Source organism: Chanos chanos, chromosome 10, assembly GCF_902362185.1.
Source record: "Chanos chanos chromosome 10, fChaCha1.1, whole genome shotgun sequence".
Classification (NCBI taxonomy): Eukaryota; Metazoa; Chordata; class Actinopteri; order Gonorynchiformes; family Chanidae; genus Chanos; species Chanos chanos.
Genome location: NC_044504.1, coordinates 36,499,897 through 36,514,897, shown reverse-complemented (window position 1 = coordinate 36,514,897; position 15,001 = coordinate 36,499,897). Strand labels below are relative to the sequence as shown.

General features: G+C 44.3%; 1 protein-coding gene across 1 annotated transcript in view; it reads left to right on the top strand.

Annotated features, from left to right (window-relative positions):
* myo10l3 (myosin X, like 3) overlaps positions 1 to 15,001 on the top strand; it is a 44,749-nt gene that overhangs the window by 4,178 nt on the left and 25,570 nt on the right. Inside the window, exons 3-12 of the mRNA XM_030787624.1 lie at positions 7,119 to 7,277; positions 8,848 to 9,035; positions 9,742 to 9,876; positions 10,082 to 10,206; positions 10,548 to 10,561; positions 10,872 to 10,956; positions 11,269 to 11,375; positions 11,897 to 12,026; positions 12,586 to 12,704; positions 14,802 to 14,948. Of these exons, the coding sequence (XP_030643484.1) occupies positions 7,119 to 7,277; positions 8,848 to 9,035; positions 9,742 to 9,876; positions 10,082 to 10,206; positions 10,548 to 10,561; positions 10,872 to 10,956; positions 11,269 to 11,375; positions 11,897 to 12,026; positions 12,586 to 12,704; positions 14,802 to 14,948 (1,209 nt within the window). The remainder of the gene's footprint in view (positions 1 to 7,118; positions 7,278 to 8,847; positions 9,036 to 9,741; positions 9,877 to 10,081; positions 10,207 to 10,547; positions 10,562 to 10,871; positions 10,957 to 11,268; positions 11,376 to 11,896; positions 12,027 to 12,585; positions 12,705 to 14,801; positions 14,949 to 15,001) is intronic.

The following is a 15,001-nucleotide window of genomic DNA, read 5'->3' as shown; positions in this document are numbered from 1 at the left end:
TGTGTATCTCTCAGCATGGAGTGAGTCATAAGCGGAATTTACTCTAGCGTGAAGAGGGAGGCTCATCCATCAGCCGTGCGAGTGAAACCGAAGGCCAAGCAGGAGACGAGGCCTCCTACCTCCACCTTCGCCTCCACCCTCGGCTTAACAAACAAAACACAGCAGGGTGTACCCCCGCGGGGTGCTTTTCCTGTCAAAACATTTTCTCAACCCTCCCGGCCGCGTCCGCCGAGATCCCGTCGAATATTTGTGTTTGGGAGTTCGGAGTTGCAGGACTGTCGTGACTCCTCTCCGTTTCCTCAGTGCTGGTCGTTAAACAGAGCGTGAGTGTTTCGAGACGGTGCGAGGCACTGGGGCGTACCTGCTTTTTGTTGCTACAGTATTGGCTACCAGCAGTTCTTCAGAATGATTACACCTTTCCTGTCAGTGTGTGTCCTCACATTGCCTTCCCGTAGCAAATGGGAGCGGTCTTTCCTCATAATGATGTATCCTTAAAAGTGCGTGTGTGTTTTTGTTTGTGTGTGTGTGTGTGTGTGTGTGTGACCGGAGATGATCGTAATTACGCAGCTAGTTCATCGGATTTTAAATTTCTTATGATCTCGCTCCTGTTTTTTTTTTTTTCCCCTAAAATTTGTAACAGTATGGAAACTATCCACAAACTGTGAGTAAAAACAAATATGATTCATGGAGCAGAATCCTCGTGTCTCTTCTCTGTCCTGGAGTGGAATGGAATTATTATTCCTCCGTACGACTGTCCCGTAAGTTCCTCCTGCCAGATGTGCAGATTTGACCTGCAGGTCACTGATGCCTACCGTGGTTCAGTTTTCATTTTGGTTTGATTTTACCAGCCCTCAAATCTCTGTTTGCCACAGCCTATGATTATCTCCTGTCAGATACGGAGAACGGATAAACACACACTGATATTTGTGTATTTATCTGTGTGTGTGTGTGTGTGTGTGTGTGTGTGTGTGTGTGTGTGGGTGTGTATGCGTGTGTAAAAGGTCTTGGTTACCACTATCCAAACAAGGAGTTCCCAACCAAGTCCTCAATCAGTCCTCCTCTTTTCTTTCATCTGGCATGAACTCTCTCTTTCTTTTTTCTTTTTCTTTTCTTTTCTTTTTCTTTTTCTTTTTCTTTTTTTTTTTTTGCTTTTCCCGACATGCTGTGTGGCTGTGGTAGGAACCTCAGCACAGCAGATTGGGTGGCGGACAGCAATCTGTTTCCTTATTTGAATCTCTATGTTCCTCTAGAGCGCTGTATTTCCACGCGCAGCTGGGACGACCTCCTCGGCTCCGCCCCCCACACTCTTGCATATTCAGCAGGACTCGGCACAGAGATGAGACTGGACAGGATGTCTCACAGACACAATGCCCCCCCCAGGCACCATCCCTGGCCGACTCAAGTCAGCATAAAAAGAAAAAAACAGAAGTGCTTTAGACATATGATTCGCCAGCTTTGATCGCGGCATCTTTTCACAGTATGTTATTTATACGTTTCTCAGTATTTGCAGATTAAAAAAATATCAAGGAAAAAAATAAAAACAGAAATTGCACATAAGGCATTTTGAAGGCTTTTGCTTATTATTGGTTCAAACTGAAAGAGCCAGTGGTGAGCAGAGCAGAAAAGGGGGGGGGGCGGTTGTGATGCTAAGCCCTAGTGCAGAGAATAACACATGTCACCAGCCCTGTGAGTTGTGGGGTTAAAAACGCCCATCAGTGTAATTCTTCACCTCCAGTTGCTCAATCCCAAATACAAACTCAGAGGACCGAGGCTTTATTGCCTGTTTATTTTTAAGCCTGACCATAAACCAGATTATACTGGATGTTTGGAAACAGGTAATCCAAGCCGTAAACTCCTACAGTGTTGTGAACACATTGACCCTTTTTTTCCTTTTGTCGGTATATGTTCTGGGTGTAAAATGTTTTTTTTTTTTTCCTGTAAATTGAGTTCGTGTTCTGTTAATCCCACGTTGTGAATCGTAAGGGCAGAGCTGATGTGATGACAGTGAACCGTCTGTTGGGAAAGCATTGATCGACTGACTGCAGACCAGTGGATTAAGCAGGTCAGCTCACATGTACATTCACGTTGATTGGAGTGTGCCTGTGTTTATTGGGTACTTGGGGATTCCGTGTAAGCTGACCTTTGGATGTGAGAAAGCGATCAAAGCACTCAAAGAGGATTTAGACTTTTGATATCAAGGGTTTTTTTTTTTTTTTAAAGGTTTAGAAACAGCAACCAAGGCATTCTGATAAGCTTCAGCTGTAATACAGACATAATAGGAAAACAAAAGACTATAATACTATTTTGTTACTTAGAAAACCTCACCCTGGGTAAACTTATAAACCCTATTCAATAAGAGTTGTCCTTGAATACACTCTGTGGTCTCCAATTAAATGGACACACTGTGTGTGGTAGGCCAGGTAGGCTGGCACTCATGTTTTATTAATGAGTTTGAAATGGGATGGGGGGGGGCCCACACTTACAGTTAACCTGTGTGGTATCCCTAAACTTTGAGAGAGGATGGTCCATCGCCTAGCAACCAGAGGAGGCAGTCCCGGTCTCTGGCACGGTGCCAGCCCATTGTCCTCACTCGATAGCTTGCGGAGAGCCACTGGCTATTGACTAACGAGTGTTCAGCTGTGAAAGAGACTCGATACTGTATGGGCTTTGGCGAACAAGAATATTTTTCATTTCCTGCTCTGACGTAGAGAACATAAAAACTGATAACAGCAGCAGTCAAAGTAGTTTTACGAGCTTTGATTAATGTATCGATATGTCATATATTTTGAGGTCCCAGCAGATGTTATCGTGTTGTCTTTCTATCCCTCATGTGATATGTCTCTCCTCTGTCAGGTCTTTATTGTGTGATGTCATCTGTAGATGAGGAAAAACCTTCACTGAAACGGAGCTCAGAACGACATAAGGATGAGAGAGATAGGAGAGGACCGGAAAAAGAAAGAAGATTCCGGGGGTTGGGTTATAGCTGGGTGTCTGAGTGAGTGTCTCTGATTGACAGGATAAGGAAGAAGATTCTCTGTGAGAAAAGAGCTTTTAATGGGACCACACAGGGTTAAGTCAGACCAATAAAAACCAAACGACAGTTAGCTTTAATGTGGATCACTCCTCTTTAAACGCTGTCTGGAAGCCTTTAAGCTCCATTTGAGATTTTTTATTTCAAAGCCGTGCTTCTAAAACCTGTAAAGACGGAGGATTCCTTTCCCACAAAGAGACGTGAACTGGCAGACGTTCAGAGAAGCTGCGAGCCACGCGCAACCTCGTACAAGCTCATATAGACACACTCTGAGATGCACACAGGGTCTCGTGGAGGCGGACCATGACATGTAGCTGTGTTGTGGTTGTCGTGTGAGACAGAGGGAGCAGCGGGGAACTCAGCTGATTTATAAACGTGTCGGCCAATCGCAGCGCAGCGCTCCGGCTCCCCCGGCGGGCAGATTGTATTGTGCGTCGGTTAAGAGGATGTTGTAACTGGAGCATAACTTTTTCTCATTCAGCAGAGAGCGTGCCTCTTACCTGTCCACGCCGCTGTTTAGGCTCACATCACGTGTTTTCTGACTGGGCTCTTCGTGGATCCTTGAGGGCCGTTGCACAGGCGTTTGCTGTGACTGGAATCCGGAGAATGCCGTCCCGGGCCGGACAGAGCGCCTCGTTGCCCAAACAGTTTTGACCTCTGCCCTTGGTCATGGGGAGGAGGACGATGTGGACGGAAGCTCATGTTCATGTCTTTGTGACCTATGACCTTTTGCTCTCAGTAGTGGGGGGAGAGGGGATGTCATTTAGAGACACTTTTTTTTTTCTTCTGGGACCATCACAGAAATACCCCATTAAATCAGTCATGTCCAAGGACTTCTGTTATCACAGCAGACAATTATTATTATTTTTTATTTTTTCATTTCTGAGAAATGTAGCCTATAACAAAAGCATGTTAAATATCTTGAAACAGTAGTGACGTACCTGGGGGTACAGTAGTGACGTACCTGGGGGTACAGTAGTGACGTACCTGGGGGTAATGGATGCAGTGTTTTGATGCAGCGTGTCGTCTGTGATGGGCAGTGGTTTGAACGTGCCAGCGTTATTGAGGACCACAGGTGTAGGACTGTCACGGTTATCGGCTCAATCTTAACACTTATTAAATTAGCGGTGCTAATGAACGTCAACCTAACGGGACACACCTTCTGTTTGAGTCATGTGATTTATTGCCGCTCTCACTAAAGCCAATTAGGGCAGATTGATTTGAATGACGGTATATTCATAGCGATCATAAATCTCGACGCCTCTCGCCTCTGCGATGATGTCACCGTTATCGTTCGCTTTTCAGTCGACGGTTTTATTGAGCTTCGTCAGCCTCTGCCTGCATTAATGGCAAACACACACACACAAACGTAGACACACACACACAAACGTAGACACACACACACACACACACACAGGTGTATTCCCCACACTCTCACATGTTCACAGTTTTTCTTTTTCTCTATTTTTGTTTTGTTTGTTTTTGTTTTTTTTTTTCACTTGTTCCAGGTGTCACTGGTGTGTTGATATGGTAGAAGTGATGATATATGAACAATATGTAATGCTTGTTTGGATCAATCAGTGTAATGTTAGATCTTTCTCTTGCTCTTTGATCATGTTCCACAGTTGGCATCAGTTGTCCGCCACAGGGCTGTGTCTTACTGGAATCTCTCCTAGGCAGTCCCTTCTCTGTCTACCTGTAAGAGGAGGTCTTCAAAGCTATTCCTTTAACCTGCTCATCAATCCCATTAGCTGAGAGTGCATCCTCTCTTTCTTTCTCTCTCTCTCTCTTTCTCTCTCTCTCTCTCTCTCTCTTTCTGTGCGGTTGCTACAGTCACTCCCTTTTAACATACAGTGTTTCAGCTTTTCACTCGATGTAATTCCTCTACATAGGCGTTTCAAACCGCTGTGGACCCACAGAGGGCTTCAGAAACTTTGGACTTGTATTAAACTGACTCCATCGGTGCTGATGACATAAGCAGCCTGTGTGGGTTCAGTCTCCACACGTTTAGAAGAGGGAGCCCGGGCAGGATTTCATTTGTGTTTATTTGTTCTCTTTCACACATAAGTGAGGGAGTACGTTATCGAGATTTATTCACTTCCTCGTCTTCTTTCATTCATTTCCACTGAACTTGTTATCTGTTGGAGCTCGCAGATCCAAAAACAATTCCTGTTTTATCTCGATGCGACAAAACGTATTTTCCATACGGGTGTTTTTCCTCTCTCTATTTGACTTTTAGGCTTCAACAAGTTAAGTAAGCAACTTGTCATAAAAGCCTTCACACCAAGGCTTTGATTTGGAAATGAACTCTTCTATTTACACAGCTAAAGTCATACCCATCAGAAAGTTAAGAAGTTTGGTGACCGTGTTAATCAAAAGGTTCGGAGCTGCTTGCTCATGGACTGGACAGATGTCTCTGTTCACACTGAAGAAAAAGTCTTGATTGTTGAATGTGAACAGATTGCTGCCAGTCCAATTCAAACGGTGCTGCAGTGAACTTGGCAGGATTAAGCGTAAGTGGAGCGTTAACAGTTCTGCTGTGGTATAATCAGTGAATTTCTCCAGAATTGCCCAGTTCAGTTTGGGACTGCGGAAAGCTCCGCCCCCATCAGAAGGAGGAGGGGATTTCGGCTGAGCTCCGGGACACTTTGTGTACATGTCTTCTCTCGATGATTAACTGCTCTTCATTCCTTTAGGCCAAGTCGAGACTTATCAGTGTCTAGTATCAGCAGAAATACTTTAGTAGCAATGTGACACAGAAGATAATTAGAGCTGTTATGTTACTGATTTATGGCTCATGAAAATACAGCACATGTACGTGTGTGTGTGTGTGTGTGTGTGTGTTTGTTTTAGTGTGTGCCATCTGTGTGTGTGTGTTTGTTTTTGCATAGGCAGAGAATGTCCTTAGAGTTACAAATCATAAAGATAATTTCTGGATCAGATCAGCAGGTGTGATTGTATATCCTTAGTGGAACTCTAGGGGGAACTCTCTCGAGGAGGAGGACTAGGAGATAGTGACTCCTTAACTCCCTGTAGGTAACGTGAGTCCAGGGTTCAGAGGAGGACTAGGAGATAGTGACAGTGAGGGAAGGGCTGGCGATGCCACAGCTAGAATACAGTTACAGGAATGTGAAGCAGGTTGGCATCGAGTGTGAACAGGATGAGAGGAAGCAGGCAGGGGCACATCAGTAACACGAGTCCCTGCCTCACTCTCTCCTCAGCTGGGCTCATAGATCAATGATTTATCCCAATTCACTTTTAACACCAAGGAGATGTGCTCTCTGGACTTTGTCTCTCCTTCTCTCTCTCTCACTCTATCTCTCTCTCTCTTCCTCTCTTTCTCTCTCTCTCTCTCTCTCTTACTCTCTCTCTTTCTCTCTCTCTCTCTCTCACTGTCTCTCTCTCTCTCTATCTGTCTCTCTGTCTCTCTCTTTCTCTATCTCTCACTCTCTCTCTCTCTCTCTCTCTCTCTCTCTCACTGTCTCTTTCTCTCTCTCTCTCTCTCACTGTCTCTCTCTCTCTCTCTCTCTCTCTCTCTCTCTCTCTCTCACTGTCTCACTCTCTCCGTGTGTATGTGTGTGTGTGTGTGTGTCTGGTTATCAGTACATAATGATCTTACTACCTCCATTAAATCATAGCTCTGATTGTTTTAAGCTTCGATCGGAAGCTTTTAAATAAAAAACTGTGAAGTTCAGAGACCCGTGAAAATATGGGAAATATATCTTTGCTTGTACATTATAGCCTATCTGTTCATCCCGGTTTGTTCCTGTGGGACGCTGTGTCCCTTGGCATTTTAACTCACTGCCTGTACTGATCCTCCTGATTCACTGGCTGATAACTCCAATTCATTAAACCTTGACGTCCTGCTCTTTGTTCAGGTATCAGCTGTTTTCAGAGTTAGAGACACAGAGAGCATGGTGGCCCAGTGGAGTGGCCTGGGAGACGTGACACAGAGAATATCTAAAAGACCATGTGACCGCGGCTTTCGCTGTGACACAGACGTGTGTTGTGTCGTTCTGTTTTGCTCTGGATGAGATGGGACAGATGAGTAATGGCTTCTCTGTGGTTTTTTTTTTTTGCGTTTCAGGTGATCAGTTTGAACGTCAGGGAGGCGAACAGGACGAGGGTCTTTCCCATGCATCCCTCCAGCGTCAGCGGAGTGGAAGACATGTCAACGCTGGCCGAACTGCACGAAGCCGCCATCATGCACAACCTCTTCCTACGATACCAGCAAGATTTAATCTATGTACGACTCCCCTCCATCCTGTTTCAACCGCCCCGCTCACTCTCTTTCTGCCTCGTTCATATCGGTTTGTACAAAGACTCGCTGAGTCGCAGCGACAGTGCAGAAACATTAGGCGTCAGATGGTACTTTTAGCTAACTCTAAATACTGAAACACCCCTCCACGGTTCACCCCTTCTCATCTTCTTCCCTCATAAATGAGCTTCTGTGTGTGTACTAACTTTGGGTTCCTAGAGGAGACTGGTTAATGGGGAGGTTTAGCTGCCGTATCTGTGGATACGTCCAGATTTACGCCAGCGCTGCGTTCGTGAGTGGCTCCGGCGTGTGTGTGTCGGGCACGGCAGACCAGGCGAGCGTCTGTGCCCTCACACGTCATTAGGTCTCATTGCGCCATGGGCTGTGTCATCAGGTTACACAATAGGACACACTCTGTGAGTGTATTATTCTGCTTATGTACGGGGGTGATTCAAGGGAGATGACTCAAATCGTCCCCGTCTCAATCTTCATGTGAATCATCCACGAACTGAAATATTGTTTTTATACTGATGTATTTGACCCTTTTAACACAAAAGTTTATGCGTGTGTAAATATTTTCTTAACCCGCTTCATTAAGGCCAGAACGGTTCTGGGAAGGGAATGGCTGGGTTACTGAAGGCTTTTCTTCCTTTGCTTTATTGTCTGTGTGTTTTTCTTTTTTGTCTTTCATCAAAGATTGAAATTGACAAACATACTGACTGATCTTAAGAAGCTTTTTTTTGTATTGTTATTCACTTTCTCTTCCGGTTCGGACGGTTCACATATAGATTTATTGATCATTTTTCTCACCGGCTGAGTGAATGACCGTTTTCCTTCATCCGCTGTGTAAAAGTGCTATCCAGCCGTTAAAGGAACGTAACCCAACCGTTAAAGAAACGTAAGAAACATGTTTATGGCCCACACGCTGTTTTCTTTTCTGATTCTACAGCGTCTTCATCTAGGACATCACAAGATCTCAAAATGAAATTCTTTTTCAGAAAGACAGAGGAATAATTCTATTCTAGGAACCAGACTCTGTAGCCACATGTCTGTTTGCCTCTGGCAGAAAGGTTAAAATTAGATTAGCATCTACTGTTTTATTTTCAAAGAAGTGACCCATATATGCACTTGTGCGAGGTGAACCACCCAAATAGAATTACACTTTGAAAAGAGACTAATGCCAAGAACATAATGGTAGCACAAATAGAGAAAGAAAGAAAGAAAGAAAGAAAGAAAGAAAGAAAGAAAGAAAGAAAGAAGGAAAGAAAAATTGAGTTATCTCACTTTAACTATAACATGATACAAAACTTAAGGCGCCCTGACTGTAGCGTGAAGTAAACAACGCCAGTGGACTACACTAAGACTATCTCACTCCAACTGTTAACATCTAAACCCAAAAATATCTAATGTTGTGTAAATAGTACCTTCACCTTTATCTCCCAGCACCTCCTTTATAGAATGCCATTTCTCTATTTTTTTTCTCAATTTATATTTCTTTTCCTCTTGTCTCTCTCTCTCTCTCTCTCTCTCTCTCTCTCTTCTCTGTCTCCTCTCTCAGACGAATATCGGCTCTATCCTAGCTGCTGTGAACCCGTATAAGCAGATAGCGGGGCTTTACGACGCGTCTGCGGTGGAGCTGTACAGCAGGCATCATCTGGGAGAACTACCTCCGCACATCTACGCCGTGGCCAATGAGTGCTACCGCTGTCTGTGGAAGAGACACAACAGTCAGTGTGTCCTCATCAGGTAATGACCCGCGTTCCTGGCTCTCATCAGGCAGTAACCTGGGCCCTGGTTCTTATTAGGTCCTGGGTTCTGGTTCTTACTGGGTAGTAACCAGGGTTCTGGTTCTTATCAGATAGTAATCTGGGTTCTGGTTCTTATCTGGTAATGACCTGGATTCTGGTTCTTCCTGGGTAGTTACCAGGGTTCTGGTTCCTATCAGGTAAAGACCTGGGTTCTGTTTCTTGTCAGGTAATGATCTGTGTTCTGGTTCTTATCAGGTAGTGACCTGGGTTCTGGTTCTTAGTGGGTAGTTACCAGGGTTCTGGTTCTTATCAGGTAGTAACCTGGGATCTGGTTCCTATCAGGTAAAGACCCAGGTTCTGTTTCTTGTCAGGTAATGACCTGTGTTCTGGTTCTTATCAGGTAGTGACCCAGGTTCTGGTTCTCTGATAGATGCTTTATGGCTAAGCTGTGCAGATTCATGATCAGTGACAGGCAGTAACTGTGAGAGGTCCACTGAGATGTGTCGCCTCCTTTAGACTGTAATCAAATAAGAGTGCAGACAGGTTTTTTTTTTAATTGATGACCATATGAATGAAATGTTTATTGCATCACCCTGTTTGATAAAAGGCTTTTTTGTTTGGCTCTCTTAATGTGATTTGAGTGAGTCATATGTCTAGGTGAGCACCAGTAATGATTCATTATGTGTGTGTGTGTGTGTATACAGTGGAGAGAGTGGTGCTGGGAAGACAGAGAGCACCAAACTGCTGCTGAAGTTTCTGTCAGTCATGAGTCAGAACTCTGCTGGGACTCCACCGTCTGAGAGGACCACACGAGTGGAGCAGGCCATTGTACAGAGCAGGTACCCCCCCCCCCCCCCCCCCCCCAACACACACATACAGACATACACACACACACATATACACACACATGCACACACACACACACACACACACACACCCCTTTTACGTATGTATTATGTCAAATGTATGTATAGATTAGGAGATCTCTCTATCTCTTGTAGCTCTGTTTCTGTTTTACTCAGTTTGTCCCCTCATCTCCTCTAGTCCTATAATGGAGGCATTTGGAAATGCCAAGACTGTATATAACAACAACTCCAGTCGCTTTGGAAAGTTTATCCAGCTCCATTTTGCTCAGAGCGGAAACATCCAGGGAGGCTGCATCATTGACTGTATCCTTATGCCAGTAACATTAAAACTTTAATGTAATGTTACATTGTAAATAACTGTGTCCTTATTGCAGTAACATCAAAACTTTAATGTAATGTTACATTGTAAATAACTGTGTCCTTATAGCAGTAACACTAAATCTGTAATGTAATGTTACATTGTAAATAACTGTGTCCTTATAGCAGTAACATCAAAACTTTTATGTAATGTTACATTGTAGATAACTGTGTACTTATGCCAGTAACACTGAAGCTTTAATGTAATGTTACACTGTGAATAATAATTTAACTGTATGTATACCTGTCAGTTTGTCAGTCTTTTTTCCTTGACCCCTCTCTTGCAGATTTACTTGAAAAGGTAACTTTGTGTTCTGGACTGACCGAACAACGTGAAGGAAAACAACTTGTTTATATGTTTATGTGAAGGATATCTTAACACCTGGAAGTCCCCTGCTCTCTCTTAGGCTGTTTTCAGTCTCCTAGCAACGGATGTTTCATAGATGCTTTTTTTTAAGGATGAATAAGGAATAAGGATGAGGGGTTAACTGTCTTTAATAACCTACAAATTTTAGCCATTAAAGAATATTAGAATTAACCATGCTGTTCTGTTTTTTTGTTCTAACTTTGTGTTTATGTTTATTTGTAACTTTGTTTAAATGTGGTTATAGAACCGGGTGGTGCGACAGAACCCCGGAGAGCGGAATTATCACATCTTCTACGCGCTCCTCTCCGGAGCTGATCACGAGCACAGAGGTGAGACTGATCTCCTTCTGTTTCTCCTCCCGGACAGACACACGAACGCTAGCTGTGACGCTCTTACACGTCTCCCAACTCTACACACTTCCATGACTACACACACCTCCATGACTACACACACCTCCATGACTACACACACCTCCATGACCACACACACCTCCATGACCACACACACCTCCATGTCTACACACACCTCCATGGTTCCTCTGAAGCTGTCCAGCCAGAGAAGGCTAGTGCATTAACCTAACATTATGTACTGTATAAAAAAGATGCATGGGTTATGTATACGTGTTATATCTTTGTGTCCAGAGCTGTACCTGCTGTCTGAGTCTCCTGAATGCTACCACTACCTGAGCCAGTCAGGCTGTGTGAAAGACAGCAGTCTTGATGACAAACAGCTCTTTGACAGTGTGATGGTGAGAGGGCTTTTTCAGACTTTCTCACGGTGTATATGCCTGTATTCACATATATATTTATACAGTATGTATATGTGTGTGTGTGTGTGTGTGTGTTATACTTAGAATTTCTTTATATGTATTTGCCTTATGAGTGTGCACATTTCTTTTGGACCTTGACTGTGATTCTTCTTGTGTCCTGTATTAAAACACAGCGATGCATAAGTAAAGGGTACGTTTCAGTTTGCATATGTGTCTGGTGAGCGCTGGGATAAGACCATTTCAATAAGTTATGTGATGTATCTGACCACTAGAGGGCGCCACAACCCAGGGCTGTCTCGCCTACACGTATAGATTGAACAAGATAGTCATATCATCTTTTTCTTTTCCTTTTCTTTTTTGATAGTGTGTCAGATGATTTAGGTGAAAGGCAGTGTATAATGGTGTCATAAGTGTGATGTGGTGAGAGTGGATGGACTGTATAGCTTTGTGAGTCCAGGACTAATAAAGTCCCCCCTTTTTTTAAAAAAAATTGACGACAGGAGGCCCTGAAGGTCATGGAGTTCAGTGAGGAGGAGATCCGCGATGTGTTTAAGCTCCTGTCTGGAGTTTTACAGATCGGCAACATCGAGTTCATGACCGCCGGAGGAGCCCAGATCACAACAAAAGGAGGTGAAATGACCCCTGTTTGTTATGCAAGGGGCAGGTGTGATGAGCATGTTGTCTGTGTTGTTGCTTTACGGAGACTGTAACAGGGCTGACCCATAGGTGACAGTTTCTGGCTCATTTAGGTTTCCCTTTCTGTTTTTTTTTTTTTTTTTTTTTTGGGGAGTGTCGGACGATACTAAAAAGAAAGAAGCCTAACATGCCGTGACATGAGGTAGAATTCCTTCTGCCAACTGGTCCTGACCCCAATTCCACATAGACGTCTGTACGGAAACTCCTTCCTAATTTCCAGACTGTTCCGAGGATTTGATACTGCCGTTTTTGTGGGAATATGGGCCTAGGAACAAAAATCAGGACGAAACCTCTGATTGGTTCAGCGGCAGAACTTCACCCTCTGAATATTCAACTCACCTCACTGCCTTTTTTTCAGTCAGTCAGTCAGTCAGTCAGTCACGTGGTGATTAATATGCGTGTCTGAATGGTGAACATGGTGCCGTTTGGCTGTCATCTCTGACACAGGTGGTTGTGTGTGTGTGTGTGTGTGTGTGTTTTTTTTTTTTTGCAGTGGTCAGTAACGTGAGTGACCTGCTAGGCCTGGACTCCTTCCAGCTGTCGGAGGTTCTGACCCAGCGCTCCATGATCCTGAGGGGAGAGGAGATCTGTTCTCCTCTGACTGTGGAGCAGGTAATGGGGGTCCCGGTTTACGAAAAAAAAAAAAGAAAAGCCCTGGCATGCCCTGGCATGTCTGAGTGTGTTCATGGGAATGTGTGTGTGTGTGTGTGTGTCTGTGTGTCTGCGTGTTTGTGTGTGTGTGTGTGTGTGTGTGTGTATGTGTAAATCTTCGTGCCAGCTACACTCAGGCACTGTTCACGGCGTCCTCTGTCCCACCCCGGCTCCGTTGAAAGACGCGGCCTCTCAAAGAACACGCCCATGTGCCCCTGAAATGTCTTTGCGTGACTCTGTATCATTTCCTGTTTTTTGTCCCCCTCGGATTCCTGGCATTATATATATGTGAGTGATAAAGATCTTCTAGCTACAAGCACAATGGAAGCAAAGATTATGGTCTGAGGTTAGCACGCAGCCAAATGGGGGCAGTGTAGCACATGAAAGCCAGGGTACAACAGGAAATCCATATTTTCAATCACACACACACACACACACACACACACACACACACAGTAAACCCACAGGAGAACAAAAACTCTCCTCGTCGGCTTCAAAGATTTACTACAATGAATAAATTGATGACATTAACACGTTGATGAATGTGTTAATGTTCGAAAACATGTGAATGTTCCTCAGTTTGTCCTCTTTGCCATCGATGACACAGATCATTGCTCTTTCCAACGTTAAACAGATGTGTGTCACGCACGCCTTTTGGCCGGACGGACCTCGGACCGCATTAGCTCATAAAGCGAGGCCGACGCGCAGAAATGGTCTCTGCCTTTACTGTGACGCGCTCACGAGATTTGCACAAGACGTCTTTTCATGGGTAAAAACAATCGTCAGTAACTCAGCGCCGTGTGAGCGATGGCCGGGGCAGACCGTCTCTTAATGGGCTGCATTATTCCGTCTGCTCCGTGCCCCTAATGAATTCCCACAGTGGTCTCGGGCTCAATGGCCTCCATTTGGCCGTACCCTGGACAAACAGGCATTCTTTGGGATCTCTGACCGGGTTCCTGGAGCCACCGCGCCATTCAAGGGGTGAAGCAGAAATGTCTCCGACTTGATGAATTATAGAGCTAACCCACTGTGCCCGCGCCGGCGTTAGAGAAAGTTCGAGTATTCCGCAGGAATAACAGGCTTTCATTTGGAAGCTCGAAACTCAGACTTCCTCTGATTCATCGGATGTGGTTAAGCGTGGCGTGAGTTAGCGGATTCAGTCTGGTTTATTACGGATTTGTACTGTTTTAACGTTTACCAGCCCCGTCTACAGCTCCTCCTCTCTTCACCCTTACAACACATACAAGTCCTGTGGCTTTGTACAAGGCCCCCTCACTTTTCCTGACCAAACAGCAGAGAACGAGACAGTTTTAAGGCTTAAACAGTATTGAAAAGATCCTTGATTTAAATGTCAGATCAACCTTACAGTTCAGGTCAACTAAGCTGTTTTTAGCGGACAGTTCCATTATGCATTTAACATCATTACTGCATCTCTTTGACATTTTTATTTGTTGTCTTGCTGGATCTCCTGACATATATTTATATATATATATACATATATATCTTTGTGGCTGCTGACTTTTTAAGGTCTTGGGAAAAGTAGTACAAGGGAAGATCTCAGTAGTTCACTGAAACCTCAGCCGCATGGCTCTGCTCCTCGGTGACGTCATTTCAGTTTGGAAACAGACAGGACTGTCAACACACTGGCAGACATATCTTACACAACTTCCACAGCACCAGCAATAAATCAGATAAAGAGCTTTCAAAATAGACGACTCTGAGTTTCTGAGCCCTGTGCAGACCGAGATGGAGAATAATTACCCCTCTGTCTCAAACCCACATTACGGCCTCACTGCCTTTCTGATTACGCTGTTTGATGGACAGGTGGAACTGATAAAACCAGACGAGTTGCGTCAGAGACCGCTGTTTTGACCGCCGTCGATACTTTCTGAAATCTTTTGAAATTAGTGTTTAGGTGTTGATGTAATTTTGGAAAATGATATGAAAGGCAAGGACAGAGAGTGCTGTATGCTAATCCTTAATTATCGTTCTTTTTTTTTTTTCTTTTCTTTCCTTTTCTTTTTTTTCCTTTTTTTTTTTTTTTTGTTTTGCACATAGGCAATTGACTCTCGTGACTCCGTTGCCATGGCGCTGTACTCTCAGTGTTTCTCTTGGGTCATTGCGAGGATCAATCAGAAGATCAGAGGGAAAGACAACTTCAAGTCCGTCGGCATTCTGGACATCTTCGGCTTTGAGAACTTTGAGGTGAGCGTTGGGTCGGATCCCCAGTGCGTGCCAGGGTTTAAAAAAAAAAAAAA